General features: G+C 45.3%; 2 protein-coding genes across 3 annotated transcripts; one reads left to right on the top strand and one right to left on the bottom strand.

Annotated features, from left to right (window-relative positions):
• Window positions 1-21: 21 nt before the first annotated feature.
• On the bottom strand, window positions 22-2,202 carry LOC146208251 (transmembrane protein 267). Its single transcript, XM_084592306.1, has 2 exons — window positions 1,686-2,202; window positions 22-351 (listed from the first exon to the last, which is right to left on the bottom strand). The coding sequence occupies exons 1-2, from the start codon at window positions 1,947-1,949 to the stop codon at window positions 22-24; spliced, it is 594 nt and encodes a 197-aa protein (XP_084448432.1). The 5' UTR covers window positions 1,950-2,202.
• Window positions 2,203-2,920: 718 nt separating this feature from the next.
• PRL-1 (protein-tyrosine phosphatase 4A family member PRL-1) lies at window positions 2,921-16,478 on the top strand. Of its 2 annotated transcripts, none has more exons than XM_084592261.1 (6): window positions 2,921-3,079; window positions 6,633-6,945; window positions 9,882-9,974; window positions 10,516-10,646; window positions 13,936-14,010; window positions 14,885-16,478. In XM_084592261.1, the coding sequence occupies exons 2-6, from the start codon at window positions 6,754-6,756 to the stop codon at window positions 14,991-14,993; spliced, it is 600 nt and encodes a 199-aa protein (XP_084448387.1). In that variant the 5' UTR covers window positions 2,921-3,079; window positions 6,633-6,753; the 3' UTR covers window positions 14,994-16,478. The 2 variants fall into 2 exon arrangements, with proteins under 2 accessions (XP_084448387.1, XP_084448393.1); XM_084592267.1 differs by lacking the exon at window positions 2,921-3,079 and adding an exon at window positions 3,204-3,488.
• The last annotated feature ends 6,747 nt before the right edge of the window (window positions 16,479-23,225 follow it).

Here is a 23,225-nt window from a genome sequence, read left to right as displayed (position 1 = left end):
CTTTATTTGTGCACACCAACCCTAAACAACTCGAACCAGGGGAATGGCGGCGATGTCCTTCTGCACAGGCGTGAGCTTTACAGCAGCTACCACTATGAGCACTGTGAATGTAAGTCCCGCATAGTAGGTGTACAGCTTCAGAGGTCCCGTGCTGCCAAACGGCCACAGCCACAAGCCTCTTCGAATGGAGTCTCTCAAGTGGTGCGATGCTACTGCAACAAGTGCTATCAGCGCCACCTTGTAGATTTGCACCGAACCGTATACCTTTCCCATAAGTGCAACAAGTGACAAACTCGCAAGCACTGCTGAGCTGCAGTGCAGAAATGGTCTTGTTTCCAGGTTTGTGGCATCCTGAAATGAAGCAGCACAATGGTAATAAGTTACAGTGCCCATAGTGCAGACAGCAAACATGTGCGCTGCTTTGGAAACTGTTGCACCTTGACACTGTTGTTAACAGGGATGGATAAAGACTGGGAGAGTTAGTGCAATTTCTTATTGCTTGATGCTTGCAGTTGTTTTGGAATTTTATCAATCTGCTGTGCTTACGGGAGCACACAATACAGAGCAAGGAAAAACTTAGGTCAGTGAAGATTGAAGAGTCTGTAAATGGCTTTTTGGTATTTATGGCAGAAGGAAGCAATTTCGGGTTGTTTGTTAGTCATGGTTATAAAGGGAACAATGCAAAGACATTAAGACTGACGGAAAGATAACGAAAACGAGCATTAGCTGTCAGTATGCTTTAATAAATTTAGTGCTCGTCCCGTTTCAGTGCTCTATTTCCTTTACTATCATGTTTATGGTAACACAAAAATATGTGAAGCAAAAGCCACTGCTGGCTGCAATATACCAGGAAGGTAATGAACTGATGTCAAAAACTGAAAATTGGAGACATCTGCAGCTTGGCACATGCAACGTTTTTGACATTCTAAATTTTCTTGTCACTGTGTGATATCACTGAGCTAGCATAAAATCGTGGATCAAAAATGATAGAAGTTAGACACACCTTCCTTTCGCACTTAATCTTTTTAAGCTCGCTGCAGCATAACTGTAGGCTCTCGGGAGATTTAACAAATACACTTTAGTAAAAAGAATTCGCGCTACAGAAGAAGAAAATGCCTGTGTACCTTACTCCAGTAAACGTGTAAGCCATGTCAAGCTGATCCCCTTTAACAGGCATTTTAACAGCAGTGCAAAAGTATTTTTTTTTTTCCCCTACATTTAGGGCCATCTCGGAAGCCAGCTAAAGCTAAACAACGATCTGTTTTACGCCTACGTTCACTGTCAAAACATGATCATTTTGCACAAAATATGCTAATTATTAATCAGCGGGTGATGCCCAAAAAGCCTTGACCAAGAGGTTTCGAATATTTTGAACACTTTGAATGACGGTACGCAAATCTATTGCGCCACCTAATTCACCCGCACGGTCACTAGAACGTCATACGCTTGTTTTGCGTTTAGAAGCGTTAGGGAAAACTGGCAGATGCCGGGTTGAAAAATCAGTCGTGGCCATATGGTGTATTAAAACCGTGGCTAAAATGTACGTATTGCACTGAAAGCTCATCGTTTGTATCTAGTATGCGGGGGCCGAATTAGCAGACTTGTTCGTTCTGCTGCGACCAACGTTCTGTATCTAAGAACGTTGGCTGCGACCAAAATTCTGTTTGTAGCAGACTGCTAGTTACCTCTATTTTGAGAGACCTCGCAGCCAGGAAGTGGTCGACGTCGACAGCACAGCCAAATAAACCGCACAGTAAGGTGTCCTGAATGTTGATCGCTTGCAACGGCCCTCCCGAAACCAACACCCAGCACAGAAGTGCGACCAAACCATGCGTCGCATTGTCAGCCAGCGCGCGTAGCCAAGGAAATTTACTCTGGCTAGTGATGAAGTCCCCTGTTGTGGACACGGCTACCGTCAGTGCAGCAGCGAGCAGATAAAATGTTACCATTCTTGCACTTTTGGAGAGGCCAGTGACTAGCTACCGTAGTAGTACTTGCAGTGAGATGTGTCCGCCTGCATCCTGCCAGCGCTGGTTGAGCAAGACCACTGCGTGTCTATCTGCATATGTCGTGTAATCACGTTATTGTGGACGATCTGCTAATTCATTTTCATTTCGTAAACGACTGAATGAGGAAAGATGGATGATGATTAGGCGTAAAGGCAAGGCAAGAAAACCTCCTAGCAACGGCGTCCTAGTTGCTGGTCACGTGGTGCTCAAGGTTTAGTTTAGTGCTTTGACCCTTGTTTTCTCCATAGCAGAAATTACCATAAAGGTTACGGATCTTACAAAGAAATGGTCTGTTATTCTAATCTTAACTGTACTCAATCAGTGATTTCCTGTAATGATGAAAAAATTACGTTCTGGTTTCGTTTTGTGCCTGCTCAAGATTTTGCCATGATTTTGCTGCAAAGCGTTATAGTTTATTTCTTGCCTCTCATTCGTAAGGCAGCAACTTTATAAATAAAGTCTTATGCTGCTAGAACTGCTTTCGGATTTGATGCGATCTGTTTGTCACCGTTATTTTTCACACAAGTCAGTTCACTGGAATCCAAGAATGCGTTGGACTGCATTGGACCTTTGTAAACAGTAAATGATTGCGTTCGTGAGATGACATGGTTTGTGTACACGCTAAATTTTTAGTTTTTTTGCCCTTGTTTTAAAGTCTTATTGAGTATTTAAGCATTCTACAGCAAAAGCATAACTGTGACGGTCTGGGGGTCTGGGCATTTATCACATTCAGTAGGAGTCAAACTGTTAAACTCATCTTTAGACGCATTTCTACTTAAGTTTTTTTTTTTTTCTCACCAATAAAATGGTGTTGTACTTACGCTAAAGTGAACTAGAATATTGCGGACACCTTCGCTTCCGCTCTGCTTTGCCAAAGTAGCGCCAGTAGCGCTGTGCTGCCGTGCTGCTTTGCTTTGAACACGCCCTTCGAGGAATCTTGGCATTATCTAAGCGATCTAGCTGCGTGACAGTCGTGAGAAGCAACCATGTGCATCGTCTTGGTATTTTGATGTGTAGCGTGTGCTGGAAATATCAGACACATTCTGGCTTCAATGAAAAGCGACGCAGCAGTAAGTATAACTTGTTGAATCACTTGAAGTTTGTGCAGATCGCACATGGGCACTGAACCGAGACTACTAATTGCCAAATAATGCGCGGCCAAGTTATGCGTCACCGTTTCGTCATTGAGAGCTAGGCCTAGTGGACGATGCGCCTGAAATAATGTATTTTTGGCACTTGCCGACAAACAGTTGACGATTGTGTGATTTGATGCGTATGTCTTTAAGAAGAGGCCAGGCCTATGTGCGTATCGGCCTGTTTACGAGCCCTGAATGTGTAGCGGAGTGCGCAGCGACCTGTAGCTCACGCATTTTGTGGCATTTGCTGTGCCGCAGCAACCAGTTGGTGGATTCGCCTTTTGACAGCGCCGCTGGTCACCGTCATAATGTTGGCCGAACAACAGTCTAACGTGTGTCTCAGGTATACGCATTTGCAGGGAAACCGCCTTTCCACCCCGCCCTGTCACAGTAGCTCTTGCGTATGCTACTGTGTAGAGGTTTGCTATGCATGGGTTCGGGTTGCATTGCTAGGAGTGTTTCCTTTCTGTCTTGTCTTGAAGCAGACAAGGGCTGGCCTCGCTTTGGCACTAGAGGGGTTCTGCACTTCGCGTTTCGTGTTGGTACCCATCGTTTTAAAGCAGTGGTAGTAATCGTGCTTTTAATCGCACAACACTTGCCGACGCCTCGTCTTGTGATCTGGCCTGGTTTGTATGGCATCTGAACTCTCCGTATTTATCAGTCACGAACCTCACTCCTCACAAAGAGCCCTTTGTTGGTTCCCTGACCCCCGCCTATGCTGGGTTTCATTTCTTTGTCTTCACTTCGGTGTACTTAACCTCCCGCGTCATCGTCACATATGCGTTTATATAGGTCACTTCGGTGGAGGACATTCCACAGTGGTCATCTATTTATACTCGCGATAATCAGGAGCAAGTGCAAGCCTGTAGAAACATGTCTCGGAGTGGGAACCTTTACCTGCCCATCGACGACGTTTTATTATGTTGGTAGCTGCATGGGGGGGCACAGTGATGCACTGCCCTCTCCCGTTCGTTATGATAAAGCAGTCAAGCCGACTCCAACATCGGCACGAAAGCTGCCAAGCAGTAAAATTATGATTTAGGTATAACATTAATACCTAAAATAGAGGATTTCCTAACATCCTGTGACAGTGTCTGATGTAATCCTATCTGCTTTGCCAACTAACATGAAGGCAATTTACATACAGTCAGCATTTTTGTATGCCTAAGCAGTTGTTGACTTGAAACAGGCCCATCACTATGTTAAATTTATGTAAACATGTTTATTGACACTAACATAATGGTGAACGTGGTAGGCACTTCTATCTTAAGAAGACACTCTTGAGGGTGAATACGTTTGTGAGACATGACATAGGTAGGGTCCCAAAAGCCATGCCATTTTCAGTGTCACTGCTTTTGTTTGTGCAATGCAGTGATAATTTGTGCATTCATGTTTAAACAGTGTCGTTACAATCCCACTTAGCTCTTTATGTATTGTGTTTATGCTGCATTTTGGGGTGGTTAAGGCACAGTCTGCAGATGACGTTCTACCACATTCATTTTCAGCATTCGTTGAAACCAGTCTTCACTGAATTTAGTTATGTCCTTATATGCTCTGTCTACTCTGCCTGGTTCAGAGCTCATTGCAAAGTTGGCTGCTGGATGTAGTGATGCTGTTCACTGAATCAGCTAATAGTTAAGAGACTTGTTTCTAAAAATTAACTTCCCAATACGAAAGAACTAGTTTTGTGGTAGGGGTGTTTCGTTTTCACATTGTGTGTAGAAGTTTAGCCTCATATTTATCAGCAGTGGTTGTCATTACTAGCCAAATTATGCTAGGTCACTGCCTTCTAGGTGGAGTTATTCTTTTTCTTTTTTTTTTTTTCATGATAAACAACTTTTAGGCCCCATAACGGTACTACATATATGCATGACAGTATTATGGTGCATTAAAGTTGGTAGTATCCATAGTAGTTTCTGACATCCCTCATAACCTGAGCCACTTAGGGACATCAAATCCTATAAACCAAATGATACTAGTTTCTGCTGTGCCAGCCTTTCTTTGTGGTCATTAGTTTATTTAACAGATTGACCATGGCATTATCAGGTTTCAGTGCCATTTACTATGGTCTAATTTTTATTAAACAGGGTTTATGAATAGTTACTACTGATTTTATTTGACTGCAGCTAATTAGTCTGTGTAGTGAGTGCGGCCTTCGGTTGTCTTTGGCAGTTTGTGCACTATTGGTATGAAGAAATCTGCAATTTGTGTGGAGGATCGTTTGTGTGCAGTTGTTGCTCTTTTGAAGCTGTGCAAAAATGCCAGCGTCTGTTCTCCAGATTTGCTTCAATATCTTATATCTCACACTTAAGATGCAAGTATTGTAGTTAATCCGTTTTGCCGAGGTAGGCTGTGTTACTTATTTCGACTATGTGGCAGGCAGAGCATTTATGGAGAAAGAAGTAGAGCATTTGGATTCATTCTACTTTGTTTGGCAGTGAATTTCAAAGAAATATTGTCAATTGATTTTGCTAAGGGTTAAAGACATGTCAATATAACTTTTTTTCTGAACTTAGAAGTAGTGCTTTTAATAATGGCATTAGTTTTGCCTGATACCAGCAAACTTGGAAGAACAAGGTACTGCTCTGGCGGTTTCAAAGGGTCAACCTTCTGTTGTTCGTCCTGATTCTTTATGGCAAACAACACTGCTCTGTACGCAAATCAGTGTGTTGCCCTCATCGTGACCTTATTTGGAGGTAATTTGTTTGTAACAATCAGATATTTTGCAGCCATCTGTTTGTTCTTTTCTTGCTGCACTAAAGAAATCCTCAGGCTTCTGCTTCTTTCTCTTTTTTTAATCGGGTGAGGAATTTCATTCTGAGATGTTATGGCTTACAGTTCATAGAGTTCGTAGTTCTGCCATTCACTGCCTTCAGCCCCACAGTTCTGTTCTCACTTCAGTTGTCTCAATTTTTGCTTCCAGATTTTTTTGGGTGTCACTGCACCACTGTACAAATGGTGAGCAGCTAGCTAACAGTGTTCGAAAAACTTTTTGGACTGCCCTTCAAAGAAGGAGCTGCTCTTAGAGTTCTTGAGTCCTCGTGAATACATATGTGACAGCTGGCGTCTGTGTCAGAACGTGCAGTTTTGGTGAAACATCTCTGCAGCAGCTATTCTGAGACTGCTGCTCTTTGACACCCATGTTGCAAATAGAGCTGTCTGTATTTCGAGCTGCAGACAACAAGGAGTCAGCTGCCAGCTACCACCTGCCAATGCCATGCTCATGATTTGTCACTCGCAACACCGACGCCGGGCGCCTGATTATCCGTGCCCAGGGCCGTTAACGCTATCACATTAAAGTAGGTTAACAAGCAGCTGATGCTGGTTTTGTGCGCCTTGTTTGACTTGGAAGCCGACAATGATATCATTATCGCTGCTCATCTTAAAAGATTTACTGGGCGTGGGCTTTGCGGTTACCAAAGCCTTGCATATGGTTCCAAAGAGTGCTCGCACATAGTGCTGATGACTGGACGTTGTTGACGTGCAGGCGGCAGCAGGCGTACAGCGCAGCAGCGGCAGCCATACTTGGATGGAGGTAGTGCTTGGCTCGAGCGGCGAGTACTGCCTGGCCCAGCACAAATAAGCGGACTGGCTGGCTCTCTCTGCCTATGTGCTGTGTGTCCTATGGGGTAAGCGGTCTGGCTGACTGTGCTGTGCTGCGCCGCTGTGCCATGTCCGCGCCAGCCATGAGGCAAAAGGCGGCAGCCATGCGGCCGGGCCCTTCCGAGATTGGCTTCAAGAACATGCGCTTTCTCATCACGGACCGCCCCACCGATGCCACCGTACCAGCCTTTCTGGAGGTATGCTACGTCAGACTTCATTCATTTGGAATGCGCTGCCCTGTCGGTTAACTGCCGACTTCCTGCCTTTTGCACTGGTCGCCCGAGTATCAGATGAGTAAAAGCAGTAGTTTAGTTGATGGGTAGAAGCTCTTTGGAAAATTTGTACGTGCTTTTAAGATGAGGGAAGACAAGGGTCACATTCCAGATTTCCAGCTTTCTTTTCTTCTTTTTGCCCCCCCCCCCCCCCCCCCCCCCCCCCCCCCCCCCCCCCCCCCCCCCACACACACACACACACACACACACACTTTGTAATGCCTTGCCTAGCAGTCCTTAAGGGAAAATGGATATGATGGTCATGAAGGAATGCACACTCTCTAGGTTGGAATGCCTAGAGTACAGTGTGCACCCTCAAATGAGAAGGGATGTTCTGGCATATACACTGTCTGGATTCAGAGATTACTGGGTGGTTTTTTCTTTTCTGTCAGAGACCAGGCACCTAGGTCCCATTAATTTTTTAGGCCCACCGAGGAAAAAGAGCTGCTTGCTTGTACCTATAAAGTACTGCACCCTTGTGGGAAAGAAACCACTCTTACCTTGAAAAATGGAGCTTTCATGAGCTTCAAGATACCGAAAAATGAATTATGAATTGTGCCACCGTTGTCCGATTTGTCGAGTAAAATGCATGCTGCAACAAGGTATTTTTGACGCGATTCCTGGAGTCAGTGCTTCATCGCGAACAGTTAATCGGATGTGTTTGGCTTCCGTGTCCCTTTAAGTTAGGGCATAGTAGTTAGTAAAACGAACTTTTATGAGAGTTTACTTGAAACTCTATTTGCAGTCCAATAATCACATTCATATGGAAGACGGACACAATGATTAATGCGGCGTTTGTCCCTGCCCATATAGTTTTGAATTGGATCTGAGTGAATGTAATTGCTCTCATCAGCAGTTTGAAATTATTTTTCAAATATACTATTAGCCACTTGTGCAGGCCTGCTTTCTGGGTTGAGTATTGCCAAAGACATTATTTTCAAAGCTACTGCATCAACGCCAGTGTAATTAAAGCACTCATGAAAAGTTATTTACTAAAACTAGAAAATGCACACGGGCAATAAGTATTCCAACAATCTTCTCCGCTACACAAAATTTTGTAAGTTACAAGCTCCATACAAAGCTTTTGTATTTGACTCAAATGTTCACAAAGACCACTCACCTCTGTGGATTTCTTCAATTGGAATATTACCACAATAGCATCTTCAAGTGCAGAAATTGCTGAAACTCTCAATGGCTGTTCGTTGCAGCTGTTTAGTGGTTGCTCAATTCATGACTGCCAGCTACGTCGTGGAAAGCTTGGCAGAAAGCCCATGGGCTCTTTCACTATCTTGATGTCTGTGGTAATGTAAGCATGGATGGTACAGCAAACCACTACCCCAGTAATGTTTTTGTTTTAGTTTTTTTTCTTGTTAGAATTTATATCCAAGCATTCCACTGAGAGCATCTGCTGACTTATGTGATAGGGTAGAGGCAACAAGAAATGTAGAGAAGTTAAATACCCTGGCTGTTGGATGAAGCTAATTAGTCTGTTGTGATTGTTGAATTCATTGCTAATAAGTTCAGTGGCATTTCCTTACTAGTGCCATGCTTCAGGGTACATCGAAAGTGTTCTCTGGCCACTGACTGGTGAGCATGTGCATTGGATGAGAGCAAATGTGATCAATTTGTCAGAATTGTGTGATGAAACAGCTACTCTGTTCCGCACCTTCAGGCTACGCTTACTCATGGCAAAGGTAGCACTGTATGTGTGTGTGTGTGTGTGTGTGTGTGTGTGTGTGCGCGCGTGCGCAGTGAATGCCTGTTGACCGTGCAATCCAGCACTGTCGACAGTATGAGAAAAAAATCGTGCGCGTGCCTCTGGCTAGCAGTACCTTGCAGTTGACGTGGCTAGGCACTGAATTGTTGGTAGGTTGTGTGTTGTCATATGACTTTGTGACTTGGAGTTGGCAGGACCTGCCAACTGAGATAACTCGTTTCAGATGGGAAGATGTCATGCATACCCCTTAAAGGGCAATCTGCTGTTTTTTTTTTTTTTTTAATTATATTTTTTTTCTTGGATCATTCGAAAGCTCCATTTCCTCCATCCCCAAATGAATGAATACCTGGCTGTGAAGCTGAGAAACACGACAGAACAATTTAAAACTTGATTTTTCCATATGTTTGATCATTGGTGCGCGGCATCTGCAAACACTGACATGGATATGACATGCAGCATTGTAACTCTCTGAACACATGACTGCACAGATTTTGTTAAAGCTGTAATGGAGAGTGATAAGATAGCAGCAACCTCTTTCTTGCTTGTAGCAGCACTGCCATCAGCAGCCCCACTACAAATTTAGTGGTGCCTTTGGTTTCGTGTTCCTTGTTCTGAAAAATTTTAAACAAAGCCAAGCAAGATTAAAGAAAAATAGGAGCAATTAATGAAAAGAGAAAATTGGACTGCCTTAATTTTAATTACAAATATAAAATGCCAAGCAGATATCATGTCGACTGCAATGAAAGAGCACAGTATGACGCCACCGTCCGCTCAAACCTGCCTTTATTGACCAATTTCAAATATAAATTCTTGCTTGAACCACGAGTTCTTCCTACATTACTGCCACCAGGTGGTGAGGTCTACCAGAATATGGCAATATTTTTTATACTTGTCTCCAGCTATAGTGTCCCTTTAAATGTGGAGCTGAAGTGTCGCCGATATCTTTTTCCATTATTTTACGAGGGTGAGATTTTATTGATAATTGATGAAGAGAAAGAAGGAAAAGCATAATTCTTGTGAAGGGATAATAGACTGGTGTCATTGATTTCTTAGGGTAACTCTTACGGGGATGGCATTTGAAATGTACAGCCATGCACATGGTATATTTTTTCTTGTTCTCATGCGCATGATCTTGTAATTCCAGGAATTTAAGAAAAGGAATGTCAAGGATGTTGTCAGGGTATGTGAGGCTACCTATCAGAAGGACTTGCTCGAAAAGGAAGGCATTAATGTGTGGGTAAGTAAACATTGCCTACTCAGTTTAACTCCAGTGGCACTTTTGTTGATTTCATTTAGTATGTGACATGTGGGGGTGGGGCATTGAGACCTCACAGGCTTAAATTAGAGTGGGACAGGAAATTATTGTCGTTAACTGAACACCAAAAGTACTCAACTAGAAGCATCACTGTAAAGGAAGGATGCGACGCGAGTGGTTTGTCGAGAGCATCTGGTAATTGGCATATAGTCTCTTGTTGTCCCTTGCTTGGCTTCTCCTTTGGCAGGTACAGCATATGGTTATTCTCGTGGTTAGTAAATATTTTTCTTAATCTGCACACATGACTGGTCGTGTTGCAGACTTTATTTTGATAAGTCTTCTATTTCTTTGCTTAACACAGTGAGAAAGTTTTCTTATCTACTGTGGGCACAGTAAAAACAAGCATCTAAGGAATGGAAAGTTGGGTTTGTTTTACTCTCAGCTTGCATATGCAGTAAGCTAAGGGTTGAGCAGCACTACTGAGTGGTCCTGGTCAATACCTTATGGTTAACTTATCTTGCAGGACTGGCAGTTTGATGATGGATCTCCACCTCCAGCACGTGTTGTGGAAGAGTGGTTCCAATTGCTCAGGACACGCTTCAAGGAGGACCCGGACTGCTGCATAGCTGTACACTGCGTCGCCGGCCTGGGCAGGTTAGTACTTTGGAAGCACGGGATTTTATGTGATAGAGGAGTGCCCCACGCTGCAGAAAAGCCAATGTACTGGTCATCTGTGTTGACATCGTGCACCGTGAGCGAGTAATCCTGGTTTTCAATTTCAATTAAAAATGGGGTATAGACACCTAATTTTTTTCTTGACTGTTTTATTCCTTGCAATGATGTGTTAAGACATTAGCAGGTGATGTTTGCCTATGAACGCTGGATATATATAGGTTTCTTGTCTCACTTGTTTTGCTTTCAACCACTGAGTGGTGGCTCTCAAGTCGAAGCTGAGCCTAGGTCACGTGAGGGATGAAAAGATTGCGATATAATCACTCATTCGTTATTTTAAATAGCCGTCCGTCGCTGGGCTGTTGAAGCCAAAACCAAAACGAGGAGGGATGAAATTGTCAATTATAAGTTTTCTAGCTTTCATGTACAGTAATATCTTATGTATCATTAACTAGAAGGAAAGTCAAACAAAATTTGGCATTTATGGTCCTTTAAACATGTCCATAATTTTTTCCTGTTTCAAGCTAGAAGCAAGATGTGAAACATCCTAGTTGATACGATATAACAATGGGAAAAAGTCTCTGGCTTCAAAATAAAATGTTATTTTCGTTAACATTTTTTGTGGCACAAACACAAGGCACTATGACATTTGTAACATAACAGGCTCTTATAAAATTTTCTGCTGGCTCTGCATGCCACACATTCTGTGTTCAAGGCTGGTGTGTAATCTACCTGTGCTCAGGTCTTTAGTGTTGCAACACACCGTGCACAATCCACATGGTTGCAGGCTTCATTTTGCTTGCAGACCCCTAGGAGTAGGCTACACTGACCTAAACTTGCAAACAGGGGTCAGAGGGTCCTTTGCGGAGTTGTGATAGATGCGTCCTTTGATGCCAAGCAAACATCTTCATAACCAGGAAAAGCTATGCATGTAGTTAATTTTTTTTTTTAGAAGATAAATCGGATGTGGTTGCCTGTGTCCCTTTAAGGGGGGAAGTGGGTCTTAACCCTTTGCGGTCCGTTGTCAGGCAGGGCCCGACATCGGAATACGGCCGTAGCGGTCTGCTGTCGGGCACCGCCCGACAAGGGTGTTCGTGGTTTAAATTTCGCGGCTTTTCTTACTGCGATCCATCCGAATTTTTTTCTACATGATGCGCCATCTCTTGAGTGTCAATAAAACTGTTTTTTGAAGTTTACTTTTTTTTGCACCAGGGTGCAGCACAATGTTCAGCACTGCTCCTGGATACCAGAGCTTTCCTCCGCGCGACACCGCATGTTCGGTCGGTTCGCTGAGAAGCATGGCCACGTTTTCACCGCGTGCGTTTTACGGTGGTGCATTTAGTGACAGGGACGATGATTTCAGCGAAGAAGAGAACTATGTGCCTCTATCAGCTAGTGATGACAGCGATTCGACAGAAGAGAGTGATGAAGACGACGGCGGCAGTGGAGACAGTCAGTCTGTTGACACACGAAGGAACAGTGCGCGACCACGGGCTGCTGTCTGGAAAGAGTATGCGGATAACGTGCCTGATTTCGCCAAGTTTCCCTTCACTGTCACAAATGCAGGATCACAAGTAAGCGCTCAGAATCTGAACTGTGAGCTGGATTATTTTCAGCTGTTTTTTACAGACGAGCTGATGAACAATATTGTGAGCGAAACGAACAGGTATGCGCGCGAAAAGATTTCGAGTGCCGGTGAGCTGCCAAAGGACTCAATCTGGAAGGACTGGCAAGACGTGAATTTGACAGAATTCAAAGCTTTCCTCGGCGTAATTGTAAACATGGCCTTGAATCCAAAACCAGAACTAAAAGAATATTTTAGTCAAGAAATTGTAAATAACATGCCTTTTTTCCCGCATGTTTTCTGCCGCGAAAGGTTACACGCTGCCCTGTGCCATGATGCCTCTTCAAGTCGGCCGGCAACCCGTGGAAGCAAAATCAGGGACGTTGTCAACTACATCGACACGAAATGCAGAGAGCATTTCAGAGCCGGCCCCAAAATTTGCATCGATGAGAGCACCGTTGGTTTCAAGGGCCGTGTCTCATTCAAATGCTACAATCCGCAAAAGCCTACCAAATGGGGCATGCGTGTCTACGCACTTGCCGATTGTTAAACGGGATATATTACGGCAATTGAGCCCTACTACGGCAGCACAACTGACAGCCTCATTCGCCCCGAGCTCCCCTTCACCTGCCGGATTGTTTTCCACCTTCTCCAGAAAGTGCAGCAAGCTACACCGGGAAGTGGATACCACCTCTACACAGATAGATATTGCACTTCGCCGATGCTTGCCGAGGAATTACTTCTACATAGAGTGCAACTGACTGGTACCGTGATGCCAAGTCGCAAGCAAATGCCACAGCAGGTAAAGAAAAAGCTGAAGAAGGGCGAAGTAGCGGCGTACAGGAAAGGAGACTGCTACATGGTGCTTGCTTGGCGAGACAAGCGTCAAGTCACAGTGCTGAGCTCTGCCCACAATATATCTCTGAAAGAAGTGACAAGGACGCAAGCAGGAGGAAAGAAGGTGACGATGAAGAAACCAGTGGTCATATGTGACTACACCGAGCACATGGGGGCTGTTGACCGTGCAGACCATTACTGTGCAAGCTAGGCATTTTGTAGAAAGGCAATGAAATGGTGGTGAAAGCTATTTTTCTGGCTTTTAGAGGTTGCCATCGTCAATAGCTTTATTTTGAAGCGCACACAGCTGCAATTGATGGTGAGAAGGAACAGCGGCACCTGCAGTACCGCCGCAACCTCATCCAACAGCTGGTGGGGGACGTGAGGGCTAGAGCCAGAAAGCGCGGCCCGTCTGCACGGAAGGAGTGCGAGGAAAGGCTAGATGGGAAGTGCCATTTTATCTACAAGCTTTCAGGCCGAAGCAGCAAGGACTGTGTTTTTCTGCAAAACCTGCAGTAACAACCCTGGCCTGCACCCTGGAGAATGTGTTGAGCGCTATCACATGCTGCCCAAATATCGGTAAAGGAGTTGCGTGCAGAATGCAAGAGAAAAAATAAACATCCTATGAGTTTTTCGTCTGCAGTTCGTGTTTTTCTTCGCGGCGTCACAAACTGCCAAAATAGTTTCGGACCAGGACAGCCGGAAAGTGGGTAAAAGTTTCGGACCGCAAAGGGTTAAGGTTCAGTGTTTCCCATTTTCAAGCGTCAGTACCGGAGTAGGTGTTTCTCAAGCAAAGTGTGTACAAAGTCCTTGACATTGCAGCCATCATTGGGCTCTCATATGTGTCCACTCTGTTCTGTCATTTTCCAGGGCACCTGTGTTGGTTGCATTAGCACTTATCGAATTAGGTATGACTTATGAAGATGCCGTGGAGCTCATAAGGCAGTGAGTGTCATTTCTTTATACTCTTCCTGTAAGTCTTGTGTGTTTGACGCTGTGGTAAGGCGTTCTTCTTCGGCGTATCATCTGGAATTTGTGAAGAATTGCTCTTTTTTGATCCTTCTGTGATAACTCTTGTACCAAGAGAACACTTAATACAAACTTTAATGAAAGCATCAACAGTAGATAACTGCAGGAAGCAGCAGCAACTCTCTTAGCTCTCAGTGTGTCGAAGGAAAGGGTTTTGCTGCAGTTTTGCATAGGGTTACTTTTGAATGGTGCATGAAAAATATGTTCGAGCTGTGTTCCTATATTTGCTGGGCTTCCAGTGATGCATTTGTTTCTGTGTGCAAATGCTCAAATTCTCTCGAGTTGAGTGCGCGGTAATTGCTCCCGTTACGCAGTGCAGCAGTCTTCTCTCCACCACTTTATCTTCGTTTGAGTTATCAGATAAAGGTTGCCTTCTTGTTTCTGATCATATTCACTGTGCTTCCATCAGGAGCGGTTCCCTCCAGAGGGAAAAAGAACTAAAGAAAGAGTTCATTTAGAAGCTGATTGGCTGCAAAGCACCTGGGCAGGTGCCGCACGGCAGGACGGTGGTAGTGATTCTCTAGTCTACGGCGTAGCTCAGCTTTCACTGGAAGAAGTTGCCATTGAACACGGTCTGCACCACAAGGCATCTGCTGCTCAGTGCTAGTTTGTTGTTATTTAGCTGCAGCAATCTGTAATGTCACGCTGCACATGTGGTGCCAGTTAACCTTGGATGATCATTTAGTATTCGATGCTGATGCAGTCGGAGCGCTGGTAGCAAAACCGACAACAGGCAGTCTGTTCCTGTTCTTTTTCATTGCCTGAACCTCTGTCTCTCTCTCTCTTCTAGGAAGCGACGGGGAGCTATCAATGCCAAGCAGCTCTCCTACCTGGAGAAGTACCGTCCCAAGTCGCGGCTGCGGTTGCGCAATGGGCATCGGCAGTGCACCGTGCAGTGAAGGCTTCCCCGTTTAGCTCCTTCGGTTCGCCTTTTTTTTTTTTTTTCTTTCTTTTTTTCTCTCTCCTTGTTGCTGCGGCCGCTTCACCTCTCTCACTCTTGGCAGTTCGTTTTGGCATTTCTTCGACTGTGGGCACTTGCTTATCGATAATGGCGACACCCTAGTGTTCAAAGTCCTCTGAATTGAGAGACACGATGCGAGTGATGTTGCCCCATTGTGCACATTCAGCCATAGTTTTTTGGAGCAAGTCTTGTTTGATTACTCGTACAAAGGCTGACGCCCCGCCCCTTTCTGTCCTCTTTTTTTTCTTACCCCTTTTTGCAAGGTCAGTTTTTAATTCTTTAGCAGTGGCAGCGGCAGCCAATCTTTTTTGTCGATTTTTGAGTGACCTGCTGACTAGAAGCAGGGGGCGTCTGTGGATGTAGAAACAAAAGCATGCAGGGGGGGGCGTGCTTTCGGATTGTTTTGAAAAGCAGTGGCGGTCGTTTTGAGTATTTTGTTTGTGCACCTATCCGCTGTTGCCCTTATTCGCAGTGCGTCAGAATACCCCCCACCCTATCTCAATCATGCCAGTTTAAAGCCAGTATGCCCAGAGCTTTTACCAGAGTTTTCGTCTCGTCATTGATTTATCTGCACCCTTGTTCAAGTTTACTTCATTATTGCGTAGTTCTTTTCTTTTTATTATTATTATTATTTTTATTAGAGAGGAGTCCTTTCGAGCTGCGTTTGGAGCCGACATTGAGGTACCCTTATTATTCTCTCTTCCTTCTAGTCCTCTTGTTTCATTTTAGGCAAGTTTCTTTGCAATATGCTCTCTTTTGCTGGTTGCTAAGACATGGGCAAGGAGTTACATTCTATATACACTCCTTCATACCACTTTATACGAGCCCAAATCCAAGGAACAAAGAGGTATAGTTAGCCAGCTGTCGTTTCCTTTTTTTAGTCTTTGATTTGCATGAACTTCTGGCATAGCAGTGTCGTTGGAGCAGGCATACAAGATTTGACCCGAGCTTGTGTCGAAACTAGTGTGCTTAAAGCTAGACACCTGTATTGCCTTTTTCTGATTGGCACTTGTGAACGTGCTTGGGATGTTCACAACTAATGAAGACTTTTAATGCTATGCCATTATTTATTGTCTCAAGGAAACTTGCTCGAAAGCTCCCACAGACACGGTATGCCCTCTATGTTGGTCTTCATTGTTACTTCGCCGTCTTCTGTGGCTTCGTCGTCTTTAGTTAGCTCAATGCAAGTCTCACACGCTTCCTCCTTTTAATTCGTGCCGACGTGACTACTCAGGTGTGCTGGCTAGTCGTGTGTGTAGGGAGGCCTGCCTGCCATGGGGATGTGAATGTGTTGATGTAGCTGCAAAACGTCATGTAAAATATGTTGTTTACATATCCATTTGGATTGTGCCCTTGTGAAAAGAAGAAAAAAAAACTAACTCACGGTGTTTCGACAGCGATTATAAAAATCTTTTCTGATAAACTGTGTTGGAGTGACTTGCTTTAGACTGCAGTAATGTGCATTAGAAGGACAAGGAAAACAAATGCTTTAGGGCATTCGCTCAAAATATGTCGCCTTGGAATAGAGCCAGCGGTTTGTTGTTAATTTTAAAACGGCATGTTTCCTGAAATTCGCGGGCTGATTGGTCAGTGCCTAGTGGTAGTTGCTGGAACTCATCATCAAGGTACACGTCGAGGAGTGGCAGGCCGCCGGAAGCTGCCACTCTCTGCACGCATGGTGGTCACACGTTTGACGGCTGTTAAAGTCTTCTGCTCAGGTTGCCGCGCAAACCCCTTAGGCGTGGGAGAGTGAGGCCAATGCCACGACCCACATGGTTTGATTCACACTGCTGCCTTTTTCTGTTGGGTGCCATTGCAACCATTGTTTTGGACAAGGAGCCTGTAGTCTGTGACTGATAAATGTGTGGGAGAGTGAAAACCCAAGATCACGAAAACCATTGTGGCAAGCAGAAGTCAGCAAACCACATGTTAACCGCCGAGTTGTTCATTTGTTGATGCAGCCCCCAAGCCATTTTATTTTTCTTGAAGTGTATAAGCAGAGAAGAGGGCCGTCATATTTACTGCAGACATATCCTATGCTAATGAAGCTAGATCAAAAGTTCTGGTGGTAAAATGACTAGTAGTGGAATTTAACTTGGATAAATGGCATTTCCTGGTCCTTTAACGCCTTGGATGTGCTTAATTGCAAGGTGGGTACAGTCGTGAGCAAAAGTGGTGTACAACACAGCCAGTGGCACAGAGCGAGAAAACTGCATGTAGACTTCATCTAAAAAAAGCTATCTAAAATTGTGACACTAGTGGCAGTGCCCCATTTTATCCACTTGCATGTGTCACTGTTGCTGTCCCTTACACTGTCGCTAGATGGCATTTCGATGCAATTTTCTCGAGCTCTGTCACTGGCTGAGTGTTGCTCACGGCTGTACATGTGAAGTGGTGTGCTGGAGCATGGTGCATATCGGCCTGTGGGCTGGGAAACGCATGGAAATCTCTTTCGATTTAGCAAACATTTCATTACCTTTTTGCTATTTATCTAACCCCAGACAAAGGGAGTTGATGTGTTGTGGTCAGATACACATTGCTTTGTGCATTGTTGGTGTGTGTGTGTGAAAAACTATTTCGGAAAGGAAGCTTGAGGTAGCCAGGGGAACTTCTCGCAATCACTAGGTGGGCTCGTTACAGGAGCCCATTGGCGACTGCCGCGGCTCTGGCTCGGTGGACCAGGGTCGCTCAGATGCTCCGACCAGGACCAGGTCGGAGCATCTGAGTAGGGCTGCCTCCCAGTCCTCCCGGGTGGGGTTGGGTTTGCGGGCGAGGTTTGGGGTTGACTGGCATGCCCATACCATGTGAAAGATGTCCGAAGACTTCTCCGCACAGTGCGGGCATTTTCCTGTACAGGCAAGATCAAAGTGTTAAAAGCTTACATACTTTATGTGGCAATAACTATTGCACATTTTCTCGAAAGTCGCTGTTAGTCTTTCATGTGTGTGCCAAAGACATTGGCACACGCATTTTTGTTTGTGCCTGTGTCGACCTTGTTGACCTGTATGTCTTAACCTAGGACATCATTAAGAACAAAGCATGATAGTGGTTATAGGGTACCATTATCGCATACTCGGCACTTGCACAATGACTTCTTTCAGTTTTTTTGTGTTTTTCGCTCTGCACTATTCCCTAGCGGTAACCACGAGCAGTGGAAACTTTCCATTCCTTTTTCAGTGACTGGCACTCAACTACATGTTTCATTTGTCCGTCGAGTAGTGATAGTTACTTCGGCAGCAGAAATTTTGACCACCTGATGTTCTTTTATGTGCACATTGTGCTATGATCCATGTTTGCCTTTTTTTTTGTGTGTGTAATGACCTAGCTCCTTGTTTGAATACTCTTATTTAGTCATGAACACATGAGTTGAGTACCTTCACGGGCCTGATTTTGCAACCCAGGCACATCGCTTGAAGCCCGGCCTGGGCCCGAGCTGACAATACAGGCCCGAATTGGGCCCGCGCTACAAAGACTGGCCGGCCTAGGTCTGGCAGTCAGCCTGTGCGGACTCCTTAAAAATGTGCAGTTAAAGCAAGAAAAAGAACGCTTAAGGCTTTTTATTCAATCATAAATTACCTAGTCCTAATTGACATGCAACGCTATGTAACAGTCCATATCCCAAATAATGCGGAAGAAAAATTATAAGTGCATAGAAGAAAAAAGATTTTCAAAAGACTGCATGAAGTACTTTTTTATCGAAAGAGCGCGAGGCAGCACTACCAGCACAAGGGCATGTTGGTTGCTAAAATTGGATGTAGGGGCTATTGCACGAGGAAGTGTCTACATACCTTCTGTATACATCTTCCACGTGTGCTAGCCAAAGCGAGTTTCTATTAAACTTGCCAATAATATTGTCAGGCTTCGTCTACGAAGGGGGAAATGTGAAGCATGCGCACACAAGAGGACAAGGAAGTGGAAAAAAGAGGCTCTCCAGAATAGAGGTTGAGGAAGAGGAAGCTCGCCATCTGTTGGTTAGCGCACCAGGCTAAGGTGAAGAATCACTCGGTAAATAAACCTTAACAATATTATATATGCTAAGAGCCGTGATTAATGCTCTCTGTTGTCTCGATTGCTGGATTAGCGATGGTAGGATATGGTGTTCACACATGCCCACATATTGTTTTCCTTTGGTCATGACTGCATTTCAGGTGCAATATTTTTAAAATTTTGTACTATGAGCGTAAATTTGATCTAAGCAAAGCACTCCTATCTTAGACCTGCATATGGTTGATATTACTGTTAAATATTACTGCTTAAATTGTACATAAATCAAGATCGGAGAAAAATTGGCCATGTTCCGAGCAGAGGAGGGCATTGTTACAGTACTGGCAGAAGCCAATTCTTGGTGAAATTCTGCACATTGTTGATTACAACATAACTGACTGAAGTGAACTACACAGAAGTCTCCAGTACAAAAAGTAAGCCATTAGTAGATTTTATCTTGCTACCTTGACAAACTAAACTAGCTGTCAGCTGAAACAGTTTAAGAATTTCGCTATCTCTGGCATGTTTGTTATAGTAAAAACACTGGATGGTCATGAGTGTGTGAAAATGTTTAAGCAATTTCAGTGGTGTGAGCAGTGCTTTGCTTTCTCTCAAAAACCAGAGGAGAATCCAGACATGCGGATAATACACTGAATTGAATTCCTTTTTTTTTTTTTCGGAAGTGTTTACATTTGTAGTCTTAAATAATACGGCACGACGGACGAGGACAAAGAAGGCACAAACGACAGGTCTAGCAGGATTAGTCAGTTTCATCGTATTTGTGATTCAGTGTACCAACTAGACCAAACAAGACTTTTATTTGAGACTACATCTGTATAGACACGCTCTCGCCATAACTTACCATAGGGAACCAAAGCTGGAGTTTGCTCCGCGACGCCAGCGCTCGGTTTCCAGCGGAGCGGAGAGGAACTACAAAACCTACGCGCATCCGCGCCCGCGCTGCACGCGGCTGTCTGCGGAGTCTGCGCAGCCCGCTCGCTCGGGAGCGCGTGCTACAGGCAGCCGCACGTGCAAGCGGAGCGGGAGAAGGAGAGTGAGGACGAGGGGGGATGGTGGTACGTCTGTGAGCGCAAAGCCGGCGCTCTTTGCCAGTGGTGTTTATTTTTGCTTTTTTCTGTGCCCCGGCTGACATAGAGGCTGGCTGGAGGCACGTTTTATATCGGTGCTTTCGAAAGTGAGAAATTATGATTAATCGATCGCCGCGGACATTGTTTTCAAACAGCGCTTATTGGCAGGCTCAGACAAAAAAAAAACATGAACGCGAATTCGGTACTCGAAGGCAGAGGCAAGCGACAGGTATTTTGAAGGACTTAAGGCGGCACCTCTTGATGTCTCTTCCATGTTGTTCAGAGAATGAAGGGTCCAGAGTGCTCCGGGCGCTGGTTGGGGAGCTTCCTTTCCATTTGTTACTGCTCACTTGAAAGGGGCCTATTCAACTCTTTGGGTACAAACGCTTTAGGCGATGCTGCCGGCGCCGTGGTGCCTGCTTTCGGCGCGTTTAGGACGCGTTCCCTACAAAAGCACAAAGCATGCCGCCTTACCCTTTGGTTCCTGCTGACAGCGGTCAGAGGGAGTTCGCTGCTGTGGCGCTGCCATCCGAAATCAATGACTTAGCTACCTTTAACGATTAGAGGTTTCTTAACGACCTGGATCACTGACGAGAAGCCGAGGCATGCCATTTTTTCGGCAGTTTCCTCTCTCCGCGAGACGAAGAGCGAGGAAATGCCTGACGACTTTTCATGCAGGCGGCGACATCTCTCCAAGTAAACCTTTGTCTCCTTACTTCCACAGCTACGCTGTGCAATCCCTAGTTCAGTTATCTCCTCGAGCGAATGCGCAGTTTTGAGCTTCCGAAGCAGGATCGCTTATGAGGATAGAACGATTAACGTATGTGTTTTCCCTTTATAAGCACCGAGTGATGGCATTAATGACATATCTGTTTCTTGAGGCCGACTTGGTTCTGCGATGGCTGCTGCGGCACCGCCAGTTACAGAGGTGCGAGATACGAGTGGTACGAGATACCTAAAAAAAGAAAAAACGACAACCATCGTTTCAACACGAAAGAGAGAAGGGAGAGAAACACTTTCACGAGTTTTGCGAAAAAGCGCGCCGTTACTTTTTCCTTCCAGGTTTTTTTTTTTTTTTTTTTTTTTTTTTTTTTTTTTTTTCTTGCCCCCTTTGTTGGAGCGCGACGGTGGCCAGAATGCAGCCGGAGGAGGAGAGAAAGAACCGAGCGCGCGCGCGCAAACACGTGCTGGAAGGCAGCGCGGAGCAGACGACGCACTGCGCAGAGGTTTTGACGGGATCTCCATGGAGGGCGCTGACGCACAGAGCGGCGCAGCGCCCCCTGGCCCAGGTTTTCTCCCCTATAGTGGTCACCTCTCGGGTTCCTTTTCCACTAGAGTCAATTTGCACCTTTCTCGCCCCTAGTAATCTCTCCTTGTAGACAGCTTCCAAGTTCTTCCCGTTTCAGCACCAAGGACAACCTTATGAGGTTGCTCGGTAAAATGTTACCAGAGGGAGTAACTACGGCCTGTTCACACTTGCGACTCACGGAGGTCGTGCGGCTGTTTTTGCCGAAAATGGTCGCATTGGTAGAAAAGCGAGTCTCAGACTGTTCGAGTACTGCTCGATTTTCCAGCTTTGGAGGCTGCCCTGCGCAGCCCAGTACCTGATCTTCGAGGACCAGATACTCGATAGGGCTCGGAAGGTAGCAGAGCACCTATCCAGCGTAGAACCTCCCTCCTTTCTTTCCCCTATGGGATAAATGAATTCGTTACTCACTCGACTGCTGGTTGCAAACCGGTATCCTGTCGTATAGATGGATTTATTGAAAGTAAAGGCAGAGGTTGGCCGGAATGATTTAAATCTGGCCTGGTACTCTGCACTAGGGAAGGGGAGAAAAAGGATCATTATGGGTGACGATGTGAGAGAATTAGGCTTGTGAAAAAAACGTATATACAGGCACGGCAGTTTGAAGCGCGAATCTAGTCCGGTGGCGCGCGAAAAACTGCAAAGAGCCCGCACTGCCTGGACACCCTTCCCCTTGTTCTGCCAAGCGCCCAGCAGCAGTTCCTCCGATGGAGGCCTCTTGTCCAAACGCTTCAAGGAAACGGCTACCACACATCTTTCACGCGCATACACTGGGCACACCAATAGTATATGATCCACCGTCTGGGGGATGCCAGAAGTTGAACATTCCGAAAAGTCCACCTGTCCAATTAAATGCAAGTACTTGCGCGTGAAAGCTACGTTTAAACGCAGTCTATGCAAAAAGCATGCATGATGGCATGGAATTTCACGCGGAACATAAAATGTCAATGTTCTTAGACGAATGTGTCGAGCGTCTGGCAAGGCCCAGCAAGCTGCTGTAGCCTTCTTCATACAGTGCATTAGAAGACACGTCGTATCCGCTCTTGAAACAGGCACAGCTGTTTGGAGGCCATTGCTGAGGGCACTTTTTGCTTCAATGTCTGCCTGTTCATTTCCATGGAGCCCGCAGTGGGCAGGGATCCCGGTTGAAACATTATCCTGTGGCGTTGCAGATGTAAGGAGTTCCATAATGTTTAATGTCAGAGACTGATAGGTGGTGTGGCGTATATTTACCAAACTTTGCTGTGCAGTTTTTGAGTCCCTGAATATGCACTATTTTTGAGGTGGTTCCCTACATATGTAGCGAGTAGATTCCTGAAGGGGCGCAAGTTCAGCAGCGGTTGGCATAGAAGTATGTCCCAAAAGGAAATGTGGAGTCATTTTCGGAGCGGTTATGACCACAGCTGCAGCGGATGCCTGTGCTGACAGATCCGTCAGTGTATAAGTGAATATAATTAGGATATTCTGACCGGATGTGCGCCAATATAAGTTTTTTGAACCCATCATTGATCCCGGGAACACGAAGGTGCACCAAAGGTTTATCCATCACTCGATCATGATGCATGGTTGGGCGAGACGATATAGAAGAGCATATCCTGTTGGCATTTGTGACTTAAGGCAGCCAAGTACACTTGTAAAACTGTGGCGTACGCGTCGGAAAGTTGGCCTATTATACCCTCCCCCCTTCAAGGCAGCGATCCGTCGCCGACTCTCCAAAGCATGTTTCCAAGAGCCGGACCTTGGTCGTCAAAAAAGGCCTCGCTACCTCGGAGCACCCAGCCACATCACAGAA

This window comes from Amblyomma maculatum, chromosome 1, assembly GCF_055883805.1.
Source record: "Amblyomma maculatum isolate TAMU_Amacu chromosome 1, ASM5588380v1, whole genome shotgun sequence".
Lineage (NCBI taxonomy): Eukaryota > Metazoa > Arthropoda > Arachnida > Ixodida > Ixodidae > Amblyomma > Amblyomma maculatum.
The sequence above is the reverse complement of the archived record's forward strand: the minus strand, read 5'-3'. Positions and strand labels throughout refer to the sequence as shown.